This window comes from Antennarius striatus, chromosome 20 (genome assembly GCF_040054535.1).
Source record: "Antennarius striatus isolate MH-2024 chromosome 20, ASM4005453v1, whole genome shotgun sequence".
Classification (NCBI taxonomy): domain Eukaryota; kingdom Metazoa; phylum Chordata; class Actinopteri; order Lophiiformes; family Antennariidae; genus Antennarius; species Antennarius striatus.
This window is the reverse complement of record NC_090795.1, coordinates 3,508,801-3,528,347: the sequence shown is the minus strand read 5'-3', so window position 1 is coordinate 3,528,347 and position 19,547 is coordinate 3,508,801. Positions and strand designations below refer to the sequence as shown.

Genomic DNA, 19,547 nt, shown 5'->3' with positions numbered 1-19,547 from the left:
TGTGCCACCGTCTGCCGAAAAGCCCCGGAGGCCAACAAGCTGAAGAGTCTGGAGAAGTTTGTCAGACACGATGATGTCGCGACCCCGACAAATCAAAACCGGACCGACATGACCGCCGCGCGCCTTCCTCTGCACGTAATACAAAATAAAACAACATCAATACACGAATGGAATTTTGTTTAGACATTTACAAAGAAAAAAATTCCACTGTCTCGATAGAAAGCATTTGTTTTACATAGAAAAAGTCATAAAGAAAAGGAAATCTTCATAATTGTAATAACCCATGAAACTGTAAGAGCAAGTATCGTCTATTATTGATGTATTATCACTGAATTAATCCATAACATTCCAAACAAAACAGAGAGTTTATGATCAGAAACTTTGTTAGCAATATCTATTTTTGTTGTGCATTCAACAATTGCACAAATCAATCCTTACTGCTAACTGTAGCTTATCGGAAATGTAGTCAGGATCTGGTTTATTTGTCAGCCAATAATGAAGTGATTAATGTTGATTATATCCATCTTTATAGCCAAAATAATTTGTCAATACAATTGTTTAAACACCTTCAAGATCAAAATTTGGCACCAGATTTTGGGATTTCTGTTTACATTTATGCAACAAAAGCATTTTGATCATGGAGAATTAATCATTCGCTTTGGCATATTTCAAATTAATCGATATTTCAAACTATTGGTGAAACTTTTTTCCCCCCTTATTTCCAATCATCTTTTTTTTGGGGGGGGGGGTTGCCTTCCAGCTCAGCCTCCTCTTCAGCACCACGGTCCGATACGACGCCCGCACAAACTGCTGATGCCGCAACTCACCGCCCGTGCAGCCGGCGCGGCGTGGGCGAATTCAGCACATTATTCTTCATGTAATCAGATGCAACGCGTCCGTCATGAGGTTATTATTCTAATTCTGTACTAATTATATTTGACACATGTAACCGGAGCAGGTTAAAGGTGCAACATGTTTGCCCCTCGTGTCCAAGGAACTGACATGTAGAATCCATACGTGGGGGGGATGTGTTATAAGATCATATTTGTTTATTTATGCACGTTGTTTATCCGACATAGAGGTCAAACAAAAGCATAGGCTCCATCATCCATTATTAATGCTCGACGCTGTCAAATGGCCTCATCCATTTAATCTCTGCTGGCCTGGTGTTCCTCGTTTTGCGCTTAATGATTTTCCCGCATTGTGTCCAAAACGGACGGCCAAACATACCTGAAGCTGTTGTGTGAGCTGCGTTTGCGTGGGCGGAGGCACAGCCGTGACGTTCTCTTGACATTTGCAGCTAAAGTTTTTCACCTTTAAAAAGTTCATCTGAGCATCTCATCTAAATTTCTAAACAGGGGGTGATTTCCCAAAATAAATCTTGGAAAATACATTTTTTTTAAACGATTAACGTGGCAGGAAATCAGCATATTTTCACAGTTTCGGAAATGATGATAAAATTCACAATGTGGCTTTTTACATATTTCACGTATTTGGCCGGCGGCCATCACTTACAGTAAATATGCAAATGCTCCCCGACAGCTCTTTGCAAAGCGTGCAACCTTACATGATGCACTTTAATTGATACAATGCCATGTAAAGTAGATCTGATCATCTCTGGGAACAGACGTAAATGACCCGACAAAGCACTTATCCAGGAGCGTTACAGTTCATAGCTAATTATAATGAAAGCCTATAGCTTGCAGTTGGAACTGGCTGATGCATAGCTAGCATAATACATCAACGTGTTGACGTCGGTCTCTTAAATAACTACCGTGTGACACATGCACTACATCATGCTGTGCTCCGCACTCCTCTCCACATCTCTTATTTTTAGATGTGTGAAAAATACTGAAAATCAAGTCCAGTTTCTCGGCTGTTTTTGACAGGAGTGGAGATTATAGAAACATACAGCCAACCCCCCCTCCAACCCCCCCTACCCCCCCACCCCATCAATAAGGGCTGTACAGCGGAGATAATTATGCTTTCAGTAAATAATAGTTTTGGCACAGACAGAAAAGTAATCGATTAATTCTTGGGACGTTTCGTCGATGCCCACATAGTTGCTGCTGCACGCAGGAGTTGGAGGATGGGGGGGGGGGGTGTCGGAATTTGTCTACACCAAATATCCTGAGATTTGAATTCAGTTTAATTTAAAAAAAAAACTTTATTTGTCCCCAAGGAGCAATTGAAGACACGTAAAGCAGCAGTATTGGCGCAAAAAGACAGGATTGGTGCACAAAAAAAGGAAATAGAGGGTGCAAAAAGCAAAAACTAGACTTAATACACTAACTCTAAAATGCACAATAAACAGATATGTACAATCTAAACAGGAATGTGCAATAATTTGTCATCCGGTCCAGAGAAGCATCATAAAAATGTTCATATCTCTGCAGGAACCCGTTTCTGTTCTCGGCTGATAAACTGATTTGGTTCAACAAACATTTGTTGTTTCTGTTTCATCAGTTTAATGCAGCATAACTACTTATTTGTAAAGAGAATCACATCGACAAAGCAAAGCAATTAAAAAGCTGCATCAAATCAGATCGAGCTTCTGTCGCAGGTAATTCCAAACAAGACGGAGATGGGGTTTTTTTTTTTCTTAGACCTTGTGGTTTAATTCTTGCTTTAATTATCTGTATAACATCTCAAGTAATCAACTCCAAGACAACTATATTCATCGCTGAAAAGTTTCACTCACAATGTTGAAGGTAAGATTTTCACCTGGAATGTGTTTGTAGGACCGGATATAATAATATTCTCATTAGCTAATGCCTGCCTTGTGTTTTCTTTGTTTTTTTTTTATTAGCTGCAATAATATTGTCAATCAAAAGTTTCTCGGCAACATCATACATCTCATTCAGAAGCCAAATTTATCTCAGTGTCCAGAAATATAAAGTGGCGAGAAGAAATCATCATATTTGATGGACATTTTTCTTGCATTTGCAAGTTTATTAAAGTTATCAAAACAGATGATAATTATTTATCTCTTGATCAATTCATCCACTAATCAACCGATCATTAAAACTTAAAAGATCTCAGAGTTTGACAGTCTTCATCGTTCCTGTCAATTATGGAACATTTTTAGCCAAACGACCCAAAGTTATTTCCTTTACTGTCAAACATAAGAAAAGTAATTATAATTAAAAGACTACATTTAGAGACTGAAAATGGAAAATATTTTTTTTACCACTTGATTAAAAAAAAATCTAAATCTCTTCTGTTTTCTTGTGGGTTTTGCTTCATCTCTTGTCTTGGCTTGAAATATTTCTGTCATACAGGATTTGAAATATATTGTTCAGTGTCAGCGTCAGACGTGCTGATTGGTTATGGTTTATATCACGAGTTGAAACGAATGAGAACCGCCATAAAGTCCTGGATCAAATGCATAAGGGAACGTCATGTTTCTGAACCTTGAAAGGGGGAAAACCCTAACTCAAAATGAAATACTACCCGACGTGACAAGTTTCGGCTTCGTTCCAGGTCTTCCCGTTGCCTCCATCTGGAAACAAAGTCAAGCTCTCAAAGAGGAATTAATTGAAATTCAGTTTTAGAAGTTCTAAAAAAAAGTCTAAGCGTAGGAAATACACAACCAGAGCCGTGAGGTGTTCAAGGTCTGCATTTATGAGTTTCATCACGTGATTATCTGGACCTTCTTCAACCTTTACTTCACAGTAAGAAAAATTACTTCAACGCATTGTCCCGGCTTTTCATTCACCTTCCATTCAGTGTGAGGCTCCTGCACACCAACCTCATGCATGTGTGTACAGTAAACCATGAACACTGAGACCTGTGGCTCCAGCCTTCCTTTAATGCATCAGAGAAGGATGAAGAAACCCATCTGCAAACAAAATGCAGACAAAAACATGTGCAAAGGAGAAAGAAAACATGACTAATGGCACTTCTACTCTACCACCTGCACTGCTATGATCCAAAGGTACTCTTAGCAAGCCAAATAAGGAGTCCTACTTCAAGTAGGAAGTATCTTATTAAAACCCATCAACAGAAGACCTTTGGTATGGAAGACGTTTGATGTGTACACAGTCCCTACAGTAGGAAAATCCATTTAGGCTTGCACCAAGAAAAAGACTGAATCATCTTCTTCAGTCCATTCATTATTCTGAGATATATCTGGAGCTAAAGTGAATGCAACGTTAGATCATAGCCCAGAACATCTCTCAATCATCCCCTCGTCTCTGCGTAACCTCGGCCCCTTGGTGTAATGTGACCCCATCAGACAATAAAATCATCTCATCCATACAAAATGAATGGGTTCCAGGAGCAGAATATCTTTGTAAAGATCCCTTAAATGGAATTCTACGGGCTGAAATTTTCCAAAAAAAAATTGCATCTGCACACTTACTTTGTTGTCCTTTACCTTAACCAATTAATGCAAGTAATTAATAAGCAAAAATCTGAATTCATAGTTTGGCAAAAAGCAGAAATATGAGACAATGGAAGGAAGAGGAATGATTTTGTAGCACAAACTGTATGACATATGAAAGGAAATTCAAATGACTTTACACAAAGAAATCTGTCCCTGATTTTTTTAACTGGTCATAATAAAAAAAATTGAGCCTGTATGAGAAAGAAAAATGATAACAAAATATTTTCAGCAACACCTCAGACCCACTTATCCCAGTTGTCCCTGAAATTAAATGAATGCTGTGGGGTAAGAGAATGAAATGAAACAGAATTGATTCATCCAGCAGATATTTCCAATAGAGTTACTTTGATTATTTTTTTTAAGAATCAGCCTTGGGCTCCGATGAGTCCAAAATGACACATGTGAGAGGGGCCAGTATTGTTCAGTAAAGAAAGTAAGGTTTTAAGGCCCCACCTGCACCCTCAATGAAGACCAAAGCATAGTCTCTCCAAGGTCCTAGCATAGCATCGACTCCAAGACACCATTTATTCCTGGTGTGACGGTTCAGTCTTGACCCCTATGTGATCAAGGGAAACATGTGGAACCTGGGAAATGATGCCAGTCTGGTCGGACCGTCACCCAAGTTGAGCTGCAGCAAAAACGTTAACACTCATTAAGCAAAGATCGCAATCAATCGAGCGCACGGCAGATCGGAAAATCCGTTTCCTCAGAGAATCTCTGGATGTCTGGAAATGGTGCGAAAGCCAAACAAATTAGTCTCAAACTTAATGAACCGTAGTTGTCTCTGTGAAAATCGTGTTGGCCGATCCAACTACCCTTTGACCAGGAGAGTTCTCGCCCCGCCTAAGTAATTTGCTTATCGAAGTCTGATCACATTGAAGGCAGACTCTAGATAATAGAATTGTTATTCAAATTTGGTGTGAGGTTTTCAGCTCAAATCAAGAAAAATAAAGGTGTCCTGTTTTCTGGGAGACATGAAGTGAAGGAGCGGATATATTATTTGCCAGAATTACCTTTTAATCTGCTACAATAAGAACTGTTTTCCAGTCACACATGATTGATAGCAGATGCCCGTTATTAGACAAGAATAAAAGCTTCCCTTACACGCTAAAAGTGTACAGTCTATGATGCAATTAGTGAGTATGTGCAATTAAACGGAAAAAAAAGACTATAATAAATTCAACTCAATAACTCAAACATGCAAAACAAAGATAGAAAACGTAATTAAGACACATCTGTGCAACCGCATGCACTATTTCTTCTTGTATCTGTGGCCATACAAAGCAACAAAAAAAAAACACAGTACACATTATCTCTGTGTTCTCTGCTGCCAAGTGTTTTTTTCTTGCACAATGAATCAGCGACAGTATCTTGGGCTGCAACCAACATGGTCTGCAAATGATAAAATACACCTTCAAGAGCAAAGGTGCAGAGGCACCATTGTGAATCACCAACATTAGTCTGATGACTGGCTCATACAATATCCTAATTGCCTCCATGCACAGATTCTTCTCCGGAGCAATGAGCCATCGCACATCATATTGCTATTCAAGTCACAAACATCGACTGAAACCAGGATGAACCAAAAAAAAAAAAAAAGAGGTGCCCACATTATTAAGAAATACTTGCACATGACACGGAATAAATCTTTTGAAGCTGCTACCTGATTTCTGTTTACTACGCCCCGTGTGATACGTATAAATAAACAGCATCGATATGGAAATAAGCTTACCGCGCGAGTCAGTTACTTTCAACGCAGCTCAAAGTGAGGGTTGTGTGTGTTTGTCAGGCTTTCAGAAAGGATGCCAAGTAAGAAAGCTGTAGTAGAAAGACTGCTCTAAGAGCCTTTCCATTACATGTAGGTCATTTCTCCTCCCTGTGGAAATGTAGCCTGTTTCAGGATTAGGGGCTATGATTCATTATGACTGAATTTAATTACAGCGAGAGGTGGCCAATGCATGCCTGGTTTTAGCATATTAGGGTCCTTCATCCATTGGATGGTAAATGTAAAATATGGGGGTTGGGTGGATAGAAAGTGTAGGTTTGCACGCGCGTGTGTGTGTGTGTGTGTGTGTGTATGTGTGTGTGTGTGTGTGTGTGTGTGTGTGTGTGTATGTGTATGTGTGTGTGTGTCTGTGTGTGTGTGTATGGGGGGGGTTTACTGGAGGGGATAGAGGTAGAAGGCTTCAGGTTACTTAAGCAAAGCTACAATTCTAACACACACACACACACACACACACACACACACACACACACACACACACACACACACACACACACACACACACACACACACACACATAAAAGCAGATTACCAAGAGTAATCAGGTTAAGGTGAGAAAGTTGGATAACTCATTTATACAATTTCCTCTCTCATTTCCAAAACTAGAAAATTTGAGTCCAAGGACACGGATACCCTCCCTGTGAGAAAAACTCAATTTGTGCCGATGGGGATGGACCATAACCTCTATCACAGCTGAGTAATATCACAATCCAAAAATTGGTTCAATTAAAATGTGCCTAAAAGTGTGAAAATTAGTTTTGAAAAATTAGACGGACACTTTTATAAAGCATGTATCAAATATCGGTGAATTGTGTGCAACGATTTGAATGAATGAATGAATGAATGAATGATGTGCTAATGTTTAGCCTAGCAGGGCTACTAGCACAGCCTCATGTTGATCGTACTAGCCAGCTATGACATGTGGTTCCTCAGAGCATGCTACCATGCAAATGTTAACATTTAATTTCAACTAACCATGGTGTCTTCAATGCTGATCAAGTGGAAATACAAGTTATAGAAGTCTGGTCTTGTTTCTGAAGGTTTGCTAAAATCTGAAGTCATGCTATGGAAAAGAGCGGGAAAGATTTCAACCATGTGCTTCCACCTTCCATGCCAGCTAAGCGCATGCATTCCTGATTGCATTAGGTGGTGTTTGACACATGTGAAACTACCAACGTGTTTAATTCCCTCCTAGAAACACATAATAATCTAAAGTATATGCATTATTTTTTGTCACATCAGTATTTTTGCCCCTACTCTCCAATTCGCTGAGTCACTCCAGCTTCTGTTGCCCCTGGGGTGCAAATACTGGTTGTGAATCACCGCTGCAGAGTGCTGCTCTCCAACCTGGAGACCAGTGAGGTTATACTGTAACACATAATTGGGTTTGTCCATCCTAAATCTAGCTCTGTTAATTACATCATCCCCCCCCCCCCTCCACTGGTGAGCCAAACTTCTCAATTTAAATTAGACGACTTGCAGAAAGTGGGGAATAATCTGATCACTCAAAGCTTCGATGTGTTGTTCAATCAGCGGAGGCTTGATAGACTTTAAACCTTTAGATCCCGTAAAGCGATAGGGGAGGGGGTGATATAGAACAAATCAATCCCAAAAACACAACTGACACAATGAGAACCCCCCCCCCCCCGAAGGTATCTGTAGCGAAAAAAGAAAGGATAACAGAGACTGGAAGCCTCAAAATCTCCCAGGGAATATTTGTAACGCCTGCAGCATCTTCTCTGGTCCACGCCAGATGCAATTAGCGAGCCAATGAAAGAAGAGTTTACATTCAAACGTCCTTCTCCGCTCGTTCCGCGTTCTTACCCAGCTTTTCCTGACAACCCAAATAGATTTTAATATTTCACGAGTAGCAAGTGGACTCTTCTTTAAACACTGGGAGGGAAAAAAAAAAAAAAAAAGTGGCAGCCAGTCGAACCGGCTTCTCTGCGATACATGAACTGCCAGGCTTACATTATTCATCGGAATGGAAAAGAACGCTTGATACCAAACTCAACAGTCTCCGGGCCACCTGTTATCCACTTTGTAAAGAAAGAATAGAGAGATGTGAAAGTGTAACTTGTATGTGGATATTCATGGTACGTCTATACTCTCAGCGCAGGCTGAAGACCCTCTTGAATTATTCACAATCGGACCTGTTTGGGGGGGGGGGGTGTAGAAAAACTTGATGTGTCAGCACTTCAGGAAACTTCAACAAATCCATATTCAGACAAAAGAAACAAAAAAATAAAAGAGAATGCAGATAGGAAACCAAAAAATAAAAACAGGCGACTTCAGACTGTCTCACAACCCCACTGTCTACCATACCCTTCAATATTTCATTACAAAATGATATTATTAGCTATAAGAAGCGCTTCCTCTTGCACAGTGTGACTTAATGCCAAGCTAATGTTTACCAAGCCATCAACAGACTGTCATAATTTTAAAGAATGAAGCTAAGGGTCGAGACAAGGGGAGAGTAAATCTATGCTAAGTAATAACTTAAATTTGCCAAAAAATACCAACAGCTTCTATAATAAATGCAAACATAGCAGAAGTAAATCACTGAACAACACAGAACCGACTGCCTTCGCTGATTTATTTTTTGAGTGGAGAGGTTGTGAACAACGGATAACCGTGAGTGAAATGTTGCGCTGTTTCGGTAGAACAACGTTTTTTAATTTGACAGATTTATCAAATTGAAAGTGAAGCTTAAACTACCCACTCCAGCGCATTTTGGCTTTAGGGTTTATGGGTCGGAGCGACTGCAAGCTGCTACAGACGCGCTCAGGTGCTTTTACTGACGCTGCCTGTTTGGACCTTTCTCAGGACTGTGCAGGCATATATAAAAACTGTCCTGGACTGACATCTTCTTCACCAGGCTGATGCTTTCTTGGCAGGTTTTATGCTGTTGACATTCTTATTATATAGCCTAGGGCCTGGCGTCCAGCTGACTGGAGGTCTGATCAGCTGATTTAAAAACACCTGTTGGTGTAGGGCGACTTAAAACGACGCCTGAGCAGCAAGATGTATCTTGGCAATGCTGCTTGTTTCAACCAGGCCATTAAACGCCTATAGCTCTGCAATAATATTGCACAATGTTCAGTCAGTGATAAATAAATTGTGCTTTTCAAAGTTGCAGTCATTAACTATTACAATGGAAGCTAGTTCTTTTGCAGTCACATTAGTTTTATTGGTTGGGTAGGAGCTGCACGGACCCAGGAAACAGTTTGGAGCATTACTTCCTGTTAACAAACAGGAAATTGTAATATCTCTACCTTTAGAATGTGTTGCAGAAAAACGACCCAAGATCCATCATCCAATCACACAACTACAGATATCTCAAATGAAAACTTTACCTAATGACGATACTCAAAAACCGTTGTCTAATGTTGTCACCTTCAGACACTTCCTGGTGAGGTTTATGCTACAAAAATAATTTGCTGAACCAGTAATGGACATCTTTATAGAAGCCGACCTGCAATTGTAGTTGTGAGACATTTTTGTTGAGCCCCTGAATGAGTCATAAATGGTGGTATTTTCCTCCTTATGGCCTTTATATGACACCCCCACCCCCCACCCCCACACACACTGCTGCTGGAGCCATGCATCCTCTGCATGATGCATGTGAGATGGGTAAACAATGAGCCTCTTCAGTCCTTTGCATAACCCCGCTGATAAGGACCCTCCAGTGGTTCATACCACTGCTGTAATCCTTTTTGATTCCTTGGCTCAGATGAAGGCTTTCCCACCATCCCAGAGGTCCCCAGGATGCCTCACGAGTTCCACCCTCTGAGAGTTCCTGTCCCCTGGTGCGGCGTGTATGATGTCCCCCCTGTCAGCTCGAATCAAGCTCCTCCCCGGCTCAACACACCGCTCGCTCTCGCCCAGCTGCGCCGACGTGTTTGCGGCACCAGCGAATGCGAGATGCTATCGAGACCGACCTTTTGCAGCGGCGCCCTATGCTCTATGATTCTAACCCATTTGACAGAGAACATCTCACGGAATGCTAATGAAGTCGTTTGCATAGCGGCTTGTCATGTCGCTTCCACTGCAATTATCTGTGGGACTACGCCTGATGCCCATGATGCATATTGTTTGATTATTAAACTGAATAACTGTCAGGCACAACACAGGTTCTCTCTGCCAGGTCACACATTAGTCATAATGGCTGCTCATGAGGACGCCTGGCGAACACTGAAATAAATACGCTCAACAAAGAAGAGAAGGTGTTGCATCTCTTTTCAAGACACTGTTTCAGTCAACGAGACAAGCTTTATTCCTTTAAAAGTGATTTATGAGATGTTCTGGACCATATCAGGAGTTAGGAGCTACCTGACCCGTCCATCCCACTGATGTCTGGTCACATGACTGTTTTAAAGACGATCCCTTTGCACTCTTAAACCTCATTTATTCCTCATGCAATCCCATCATTCACACCTCATGCATGCTTAGTCTTAAGTATCTTGGGTGGTCTATTCAGATATCATCCGGTCACAATATAGGACACGAACTTTCATCAGTCTCGGTGGAATCATCAGCCACCACCGCCACAATGGGTGACCGGCCTCCAATGAAGGGAGACTCATCATGTTTCCCTGAAGAGATAGAGTACCAAAGACTCTGTGACTAATAATTATTCTGTAATAGACAATTATCCCTTCGCTCATTTGTCTCTCCTGATTGAAATAAAGGTGACATTCACTCTTTGCTCCTGAACTTTTCATCATGACAAACAGCGCTCTGTCCAGATTTTAAAAATGTCTTTCTCTCCAGCATCACAAAAAGAAAGGAAAAGAAAGTTTTTGGCAGGAAAGTTGGCGTACAAAGGTCAAAAGTGCAACCCTAGCAAATACTGCTAATTCAACACTACCCACAAATTAGCAAGTCCAACTATTTAGCCACTTGAACACAGCCAATATAAATGAAGTTCGTGAAGTTGCTCCAGCATCCTCGCTTCTTCAAATATTTGCAGCGGTGGATGTGCAATTTAAGGTTTTTAACATGTTTCCTCTGGCTTGATGTGACTGCAGCCGATTCCAGTCCAGCTACCCGAGGCACGGTGCCAAGGCATAATGAGACATTTGGTTGTGAAATTCAGAATCTGACAGAACGAATTAACGCCAGGCAGACTGCAGATGCAAAGAGAGCAGTCAGGCCAAAATGATGACTTCCCATTTTCTCCCAACTATATCATTTTCTCCTTTACTTCCAACAAAAGAAATCACCAAACTGTTGCAACTGCGCCTTTGTTTGGGCACAGAATCCTCGTCTTTGTCATATTAGATGAACCAGATATAATCGAAGAAAAGCAGTAACAGATCATGTCACGCCGGTGTTTTTGCTTTTGCCGCCTACTTGAAATTCCAAAGCAGAGTATGAAAGAGTAGCGTAACTTTGGGTGAATGCATTTTCTTTTTCGTCCTTTTTTTTTATTTTCTAGAAGCTACAAAAGGAATTGATTCTGGTTAAGGTCATTCTCTCGACATGGCCTGACCTTCCATGTCGCTTGTACTGAGTCACAAGCTCAAGGTATCCTGCCCGGACTCGTTTTTTTCCAGCGCGTCTTTGTGAGACTGAAAACACATACTGTGACAACTGCGATCTAAGGGAACAAATAATGTGACAGCATCTCGAGTTCCACGACAGACTGCTTCGAAAAGTAAATGAATCTGATTTTCTCACATATCTGGGATGGTTTGATTGAGCTCATAGGCGTGAGGTCAACGAGTTAAGACTTTTTTACATGCCTGTTGCCAAGCACACGTACGCCAACTGCAACAAATGATCAATCAATACGTGTATGGGTGGGAAAATAAAAAAAAAAGACTACCTGTTAGACAAGAGGTTGCAAATGAGTTTGCGTATATTCCTCGTGGATAAGCAGATCTCTACACATCTATGAATAAGTAATCAGCCTGTTCACATCCAGCGGGATTCGCTAAGAAAAGCAATCAGACACAAGCATATGTAAAAGAAAAGCACTTGAAATTCCAGGCTACTGTGTGGTCTTCTCTTGTAAGTCTTGAACATGAGAAAAGAACATATTTTAATAAGAAAACAAAATATTTGCTCCCATCGTCAGATATGGCAGATGTCTAGAAATATGCATAAAAAACCATTTACTGGGGGCACAAGGGTGAGGAATGACCTTTATCCGAACTCCAAGAGTGTCACAAACAGGTTCATTCTGATTTAGATGCTTTCACCCAGCATCCCTCAGGAAAAACCTGAGGAGAACAATAGGACAGTCAAAATGTATCCTAATTCCAGCTGGAGAAGCTAATCCGGTTCAGAGACAAGCAAGGAAATGGGCTTGTGAGAGCAGACCCGGCAAATACATGCAGATGAGAATGATTATGCTGCAGATGAGCGGAAAGATGAAAACTAATTTAATAATAAGACCAGAAAATTCTCTGAGATAACAGGGATCTGGAGACCGATCCTGGATCCATCTGGCCTCCGCTGCTCATACCAGAGCCATCTTTCCCGTGCAGGATCGGTCCATTTACACAGTGTCGGTGGAAACTGGATCGTGTACAACAAACACTGTGATTAAAAACAATCACTTTTTCCCTGCAATAAGTGCGAGAGTGCATCATCTTACGGGTTTTGCAACTGAAAAAGCAGCACAGTATCATAAACCAGATCAGAGTGCATCCAAAAGACCTTTAAACTCGTTTTTAAAGAAGTCTTAATCGATACCGCTCTGGTGCAAGCATCATTTTCACCAGCCAATCATCACACACGTCATCTCCGCTGAGAGTTGCACAAGCAGAGCGCCGTCTACCAAGCGTGGGAGATATTGGGAGGGTGAGGCGTCTCGCGCAGAGGCCAACCTGTACCAAAAGGAAACACCCTCCCCAGACGCCGCCTCTTCAGCACGCCGCCGACTGGCAGCGGCTAGCAGAAGCATCCGCTGTCGGATCACACAGACACCATTGTTTCCTCAGGCTGAGACTCGACTCGTCCTCCACGCTTCAACGAAACAAAGCTTATCGTAAGGAGTTACGATAAGCAGCTAGCATAAAGGTGCTACAACTTCCTCTAGTAAATGATGGGAGCGAGTTACCGAGGGCAACTTAAGTTTTCTGACTGATTCTCTGATGCTTTACGAACATTTGACTGGAGTTTTACTCAAATAAAACGTCAAATTGTACTTGAAATGGGGTAACTTCCTGCTTTTTAAATCTACACACATTAAAACAGACATCGACAAAGATTTAAAACGTCTATATCTGCTTTATTACATCGCTTATAAACGCTAACTTCATGATAAATTGTCACAATTATGTTCACTTCAGCTCTTAAAAAGTATATTTTGTAAATGAGGGTTTTACAGCTGTGTTATTTCAACTTTCCCAAAGGTGAAGTATTTGAGTACTTCATCTGATGAGGTAATGCGATCCTTAATAGAAAATCAGCGTTACCTCACAAAAAAAAAAATGTAAAAAAAATGCACGAGTAGTCACTTTGTCTGCAAACTCTCGCATTAACTTTGCCACTTTTGTCATTGGGAGGGTTTTAAACTTATTTATCTGACAAAAGCATGCATTACTTTGATGGATCCCATTGTACCTTGGCAGAAAATTGACTTTAAAAAAGACACATTTGAGCAATATCTACCCCTTTCTGTAAAAATTATTGCAATGCAAATTACCTTGTTAAGTTGCACACCTTCCTCAGTAATACAACTTTTTTTCATTTGTATGCGCTTCAGCCTGGCTAGGGGAAGAAAAAAAAAAAGCGGAATAACTTTCCCACACTGTCTGTGTTTTCTCCTTTAATTTAACATTTTACATAGGGTGTTAAGGAGTATGCACAATCTGCAGAACACTGCAGTGCCCCAGATTGTGTAGGTCGTTATGGTAAGTGGGTATTAATATGTGTATTGCTGTGCAGGTGCAGTAGGCCAGGTCTGGAAAAATAGAGAACGGCTGAATCTCTAGTTTCAAGATTCTGCATGAGTCATATCTTTTTTTTTAAGAAGGTGTGATTTTTTTTAGTGTGTGTGTGTGTGTGTGTGTGTGTGTGTGTGTGTGTGTGTGTGTGTGTGTGTGTGTGTGTGTGTGAAACAACAGGATGAAGTTGTGCAAACACAAATTAATTAACGGTCACAGACTGCTTACCTTGCCGACGTAGAGGGGTTCTATTCCTGTGTACTCCTCCAGTACAAAGAACTGGTTCCATACCCAGCTGCGCCTGTGCCTCTGCAGGACCTCCCAGGGGTCTGGATCAGATTGCTGGGACTTCTCCAGCTTCCCAGAACCGGGATTCAGCCCCCAGCATCCCCTCTCCCACGAGGGAAACAGCAGAGCCAGGAGAGCCAGGGCTCTGCATATGCCTGAGCAACACCACCCCATCATCTGGGCTCCCTCCCAAAAAAGTGCTGAGGCCAGAAGAGGAGCGCAAACTATAAAAAGACGGGGGAAGGCTGAAATGTCAAAACCCTCAGGGTTTTATCCACACAGTCGTGACCCTGTGTTTTCACCAGAACGCAAGAGCACTCAGACCTTGCGCACACTGGTTGAAAAGAGTCGAGCTCTGCATTTTTGCTGTGTTGCTCTTCTTGTTTCGTGGCTGGAGACTAATAGTGGGGTAATTCCCTCCTTTTTTGGAGCCGAGGAGTTGACATTAAAGCCAGCTAACAGGGTCAGCGGAGGCCGGGCAGGCTTTAACACGGGCGCTGTAATTGGCACCTATCAGAACAAAGTGAGAGAGAGAGGAAGGGGGTGGTGGTGGGGAGGGAGTGGAGAGACAAAGACGAAGAGGAGAGAAGAGGAAAAAGTACCGTCAGCAAAATTGCCTCTGTGACCGCTAGTCACTTTAGACAGCAAGTAATGTGCTTGCTGATGCAATGATAATGACAGTTTTCACCAATCATAAGGAAATTGGTGAAAAATGAATGGATGGTAAACACGGTGCAGACGCCGACATAATGTCCTCTTACATTCACGAGCTCAACGCGCGAGCTAAAGGACGGCCCCGGGGGGGAGGTCAAACTGTTAATCAGGGTATGATGAGGGGAAAATGACCTGGACTTTTCGATGCACACAAGCAAAGAGATTTCACAACAGAAGCTGCACGGAATAACAATCAAAACAAAAGAAAAAAAAGAAAAACGCCATTCGGGTTTGGCGCCCAATTATCTGGGCTTTACCTCGCCAAGGTCATTATTTTGTCACATTTTCTTTGTAGGAGATGGTGGTATGATCATGGTGGCGGGAGTGGGGTGGGGGGGCTCACCACTCAATGCTAACAAGCCACATGATCTGTGTGGCGAGCGCTAGTCGCCCAGATTAAAAATAAATCTGAACTGTCAGCAGCGCCGTGGCCCGAGAGCTCCTGACCTCTACTCCTTGCAGACTGTTTGCCGGCCTGATTGTATGCGATGGTGTGGGTGGTGGTGGTGGAAGGACTGGAGTATGTGGGGGGGGGGGGTGGACTGTGACAGATCACCCAAGATGCCAGAAAAGACAGAATTGTCAACGGCGTGGGGGGGGGGAGACGCATCGGCTTCTGACGGACGTTTGCCGATCGCTTCCTGGATCGTCACGAGACGTCGGGGCGAATCACGCAAAGTTCGTTCAGCGACTTCCTTCACGCGTTTTCAACTGACCGAATGCACGTAGAGGCGCCGCAAAGCTCGCTGGGAAATTTAAGCAGCATTTTTGGAAGGATACAAAATCAGAAATGGCATTTTCAGCTTCAGGAGGTCCTCCGAAAGCAGCTGCTTAGAAAAAGCGAGATGTTTGACCGTATATTTATTTTCTCCATGACCTCTCTTTCCCTGTCCTCCATGGTGAGTATTGGCAGGGCCCTGGATGAGGAAGGTAATTGCTTTGGCATGAAATGACCTATTTCTTCCCACCCACAGATTCTTCAGTTTTTTTCTTTTTTTTTTAAAATATTTATTCTACTTCCTCTGTTTCCTCCCCCTAGCAAAAAAAAACCACACAAAACAGCGCACCACACATCCTGTGAAAGTGATTTGTTGTACTTTGCACGGCAAAGTCATTATCCAAGCGCTAATAATTAACAAGGAAATAAATCATATCGCTGCAATTGTCACCTCTGCAGACACCTAGATGTTAGCGAGAACATCTGAGGATCTATTTTCATCATTTCTGCAGGTTTTTTCTTCTTCTGCTTCTTCTCTGGTCATGCATGCACACAAACCCCTTCAAGGTAAAAAAAACTTTATCCAAGGAGGCGTTAAAGCAGCGAGGACAGTCATTAAAGATCTGCTCATGCTTTCAACATGCCAAGAGCCCAACGCCAGAGCGTGCACGGATCCAACACTCTCGGTTACTGTATGTGTGTGTGTGTGTGTGTGTGTGTGTGTGTGTGTGTGTGTGTGTGTGTGTGTGTGTGTGTGTGTGTGTGCGTGTGTGATCATTTTTCTGGTAGGGATGGGAAGTGGAGCAGATCTGGCTGCAGGGAGGGACCAGCTGAAGTCAGGTTGAAGACTTTTTCGGGGTCAGTTGGAGCCCATGCTTCTCTTTTTTTTTTTTTTTTTGCTAAATCCAAAATATGATAAAAGATGAGCATCAGACTGAGAGAGGAGCTAACGCTAACGTAGCCGTGGGCGCAGCAGACGAAGCAGGTAGAAGCTTGTAATTGGATGTGACTGATTTGATTTATTATCAAGTTGACTTGTTTGAATTTTAAAGCGCTTCCTGCTGGGGATTGAAGCCATTTTATTATATATATATATATATATATATATATATATATATATATATATATATATATATATATATATATATATATATATATATATATATATATATATATAAATTTTTTTAATTACAAAGCATAAGTGTCAAAATCGGTTTGAAATCAACTGCGAATTAAGACAAACGCAACAAACAAAAGACAAGGAGAGGATGGTTGTTTCCTCGTGACAACGTCTGATTCTTCTTCTTCCTGTTGTCACGAGAAAAAAACAAAAAAAAGTCCACTCAGGGACAATTAAGTGACTCAGAAACAGAAGGAGACTCTCCATCGTCTCTGTTGTGATGGATTATCTCTCTTCTTCCTGTACGGCGGCGAAAAGCCAGGCCCTGGTCCCCTCCAAGGATGATGACTGACATAAAATGAAGGAGAGAAGGGCAAGCTGAGAAAACAGCCATTGTGCTTTAACTACTGGATATCAAACTGCCCATTATGCCTCAGCCTTAGGGCAACGGTGATGCTTTGGCGCCAAACGCTCCAAAGATGTCAGCTGGAAGTTCCACCCCGGAAGGAGGAAAGTCAGGCTGGTGTTTTTTTTTCATGAAAAGATTCAAATATCAGCGTTGGAACATCCTCTCCACACTCACCAGTTGAGCAAAAACCAGCCTCTCAAGAAAAAATACTCAAAGTCTATATTTGAGTTTCTGTAGAGAGAAGCAGACTCTTTGTTTGAGCGGTGTCAAAGTGATGACACTGAATTAAGTGAAAATGTGAGATAAAGCCGTGAATATAAAGCCTCCAAGTCATCCCCCGGCTCTGTTTCTATTACACACAGTGTTCTAATCCCATTTGCCAGTCTCACAACAGGATTACCAGAGCTACAGCGCTCAGTAACCAATCACACGCTTCCTCTGATCCATATTCTCCTCAATCATTGTGTATGTTCTGAGTGGCTTCACTCCTGGGCCAGAATGCATAAACTGCTGAGAACTTAAGTTTATTATGATTTGAGACGGTTTTCATGGTGTCCTTTAACTTTTATGACACATTTTTACTAAATTGTTTAGGATTTCGCCGAAGGAAACCGGCATATATTTGGATTTTGGGATAAAAAAATGTCACATAAATAGTTTTTTATTTAATACTAACGTGCACTTGAATGATTTTTTTCTTGATTTTCCTCTTTACGTTTGACTCTTTCCGGTTGAAATCAGTGGAAGGGGTCCGATAAAGACCCACAGAGGTCCTGGAGCAGGAGGGTTTTTCAAGGACACTCACATTTGAGTGAGTGTCTGATCAACACTGGAGGTTGAACCTAAGAGTGGATGAAAAAGAGTTCTCGTCACCGACTGATTCCTGATGAGCATTCGTTTGAATTCATCTCACATCCTCATAAATTTGAACCTGACTTCAAAATTCCGCTCACTTCAAGGAAAAGACAGGAAGCAACAAAGAAAAGGAAGCTTTTATGGTTTCATCTCTGCAGGAACTCACTGTTTAGCCCACTAAAATAAAATTTAAAAAAGGTTGAAGTTTAAATCTGAAATTCAACCTTATCTAATTCATGATTATAATGAGCAATAAAAGGAGGAGCTGCGCGTTAAAGAGGTTTTTACTTGAATATGTTTTGGAATCTTGCCTATTAAATGTCTTAAAACGGACAACCTGGAGACCAGTTCACAGCCACATAAATATTCCTCCAGTCTTCTGCCACACATCACTAATAAATGCTGCTGGTTGGCTGTGAAAAGACATATTTTATCATGCTGCATTACCCTCTCGATACAGAAGTGTCACAGGCACAAAAATCAGAGATTTCATAAGCGGCGACGCGTTTGGCTGGAATATGAACGCCGCATTACCATCTTTAGAAGTTATTTTATTGTCCATCGATCCACGTGCAATATTTCTGTCTCCTTAAACGAGCGGAACATGCTTCACTTATTCCCACTGCAGCTGTTAGAATTCATGAATGACCACCAAACACGTGCAGGGATATTTGAAATATGGCAGATCAAAATTATTCATGCGTAATTCGATTGAATAAAAACGCCAAGTTCATTTTCCAAATCCCGCCTACTTGAACTTTTCAGTCTCAAGTTAAAAAAATAAATTAAATAAAATACAATACAGGAGGACAGTATTCTCTAAAATGGACTCTGTGCTGCGTAAATCATCAACTCCCCGCGCGTTTTTTTTCCCCTTTCCTGCGCACCAATGTGACCCGCCTGATTTGACTCTCCTGTTAAAGTATCAGTCATTGCGCATTAGCTGTCAACCCGTACAAAGCAGGGGAAAAAGAAAAGAAAAAAAAAGTTCGCAGGGCGCACCTGTTCCCGAATCGATGAGAGACGATCGTCCGGTAAGAGAGGGGAGAGGAGCAAGCAGCGGCAGCGTCATTAACGCAGATCGATTAGGCATCATAACAACTTCGGGATGGTGAAAAATGAGGCGGAGGAGGACGGATGATGGTGCTAAATAAATAAAAAACCAACAACACATGATGGCAATCGGGCAGCACCGACAGTAAAACATCTCTGAGCGGCCGCCGCAGGAAACCTGTGTCCGTGGAATACTAATTACCGCAAAAAGCGACGGGACAAAAAAAAAAAAACCCGCACAGAATACCAAAGTAGAACATAGATTAAACTGAGACGCGATGTGGGAATGGATCAGGCGTGACAAATAAAACGCAATCGTCTT

General features: G+C 41.8%; 1 protein-coding gene across 1 annotated transcript in view; it reads right to left on the bottom strand.

Annotated features, from left to right (window-relative positions):
* LOC137614175 (cadherin-7-like) overlaps window positions 1-14,533 on the bottom strand; it is a 78,430-nt gene extending 63,897 nt beyond the window's left edge. Inside the window, exon 1 of the mRNA XM_068343801.1 lies at window positions 14,297-14,533. Within this exon, the coding sequence (XP_068199902.1) occupies window positions 14,297-14,533 (237 nt within the window). The remainder of the gene's footprint in view (window positions 1-14,296) is intronic.
* Between the last annotated feature and the right edge of the window lie 5,014 nt (window positions 14,534-19,547).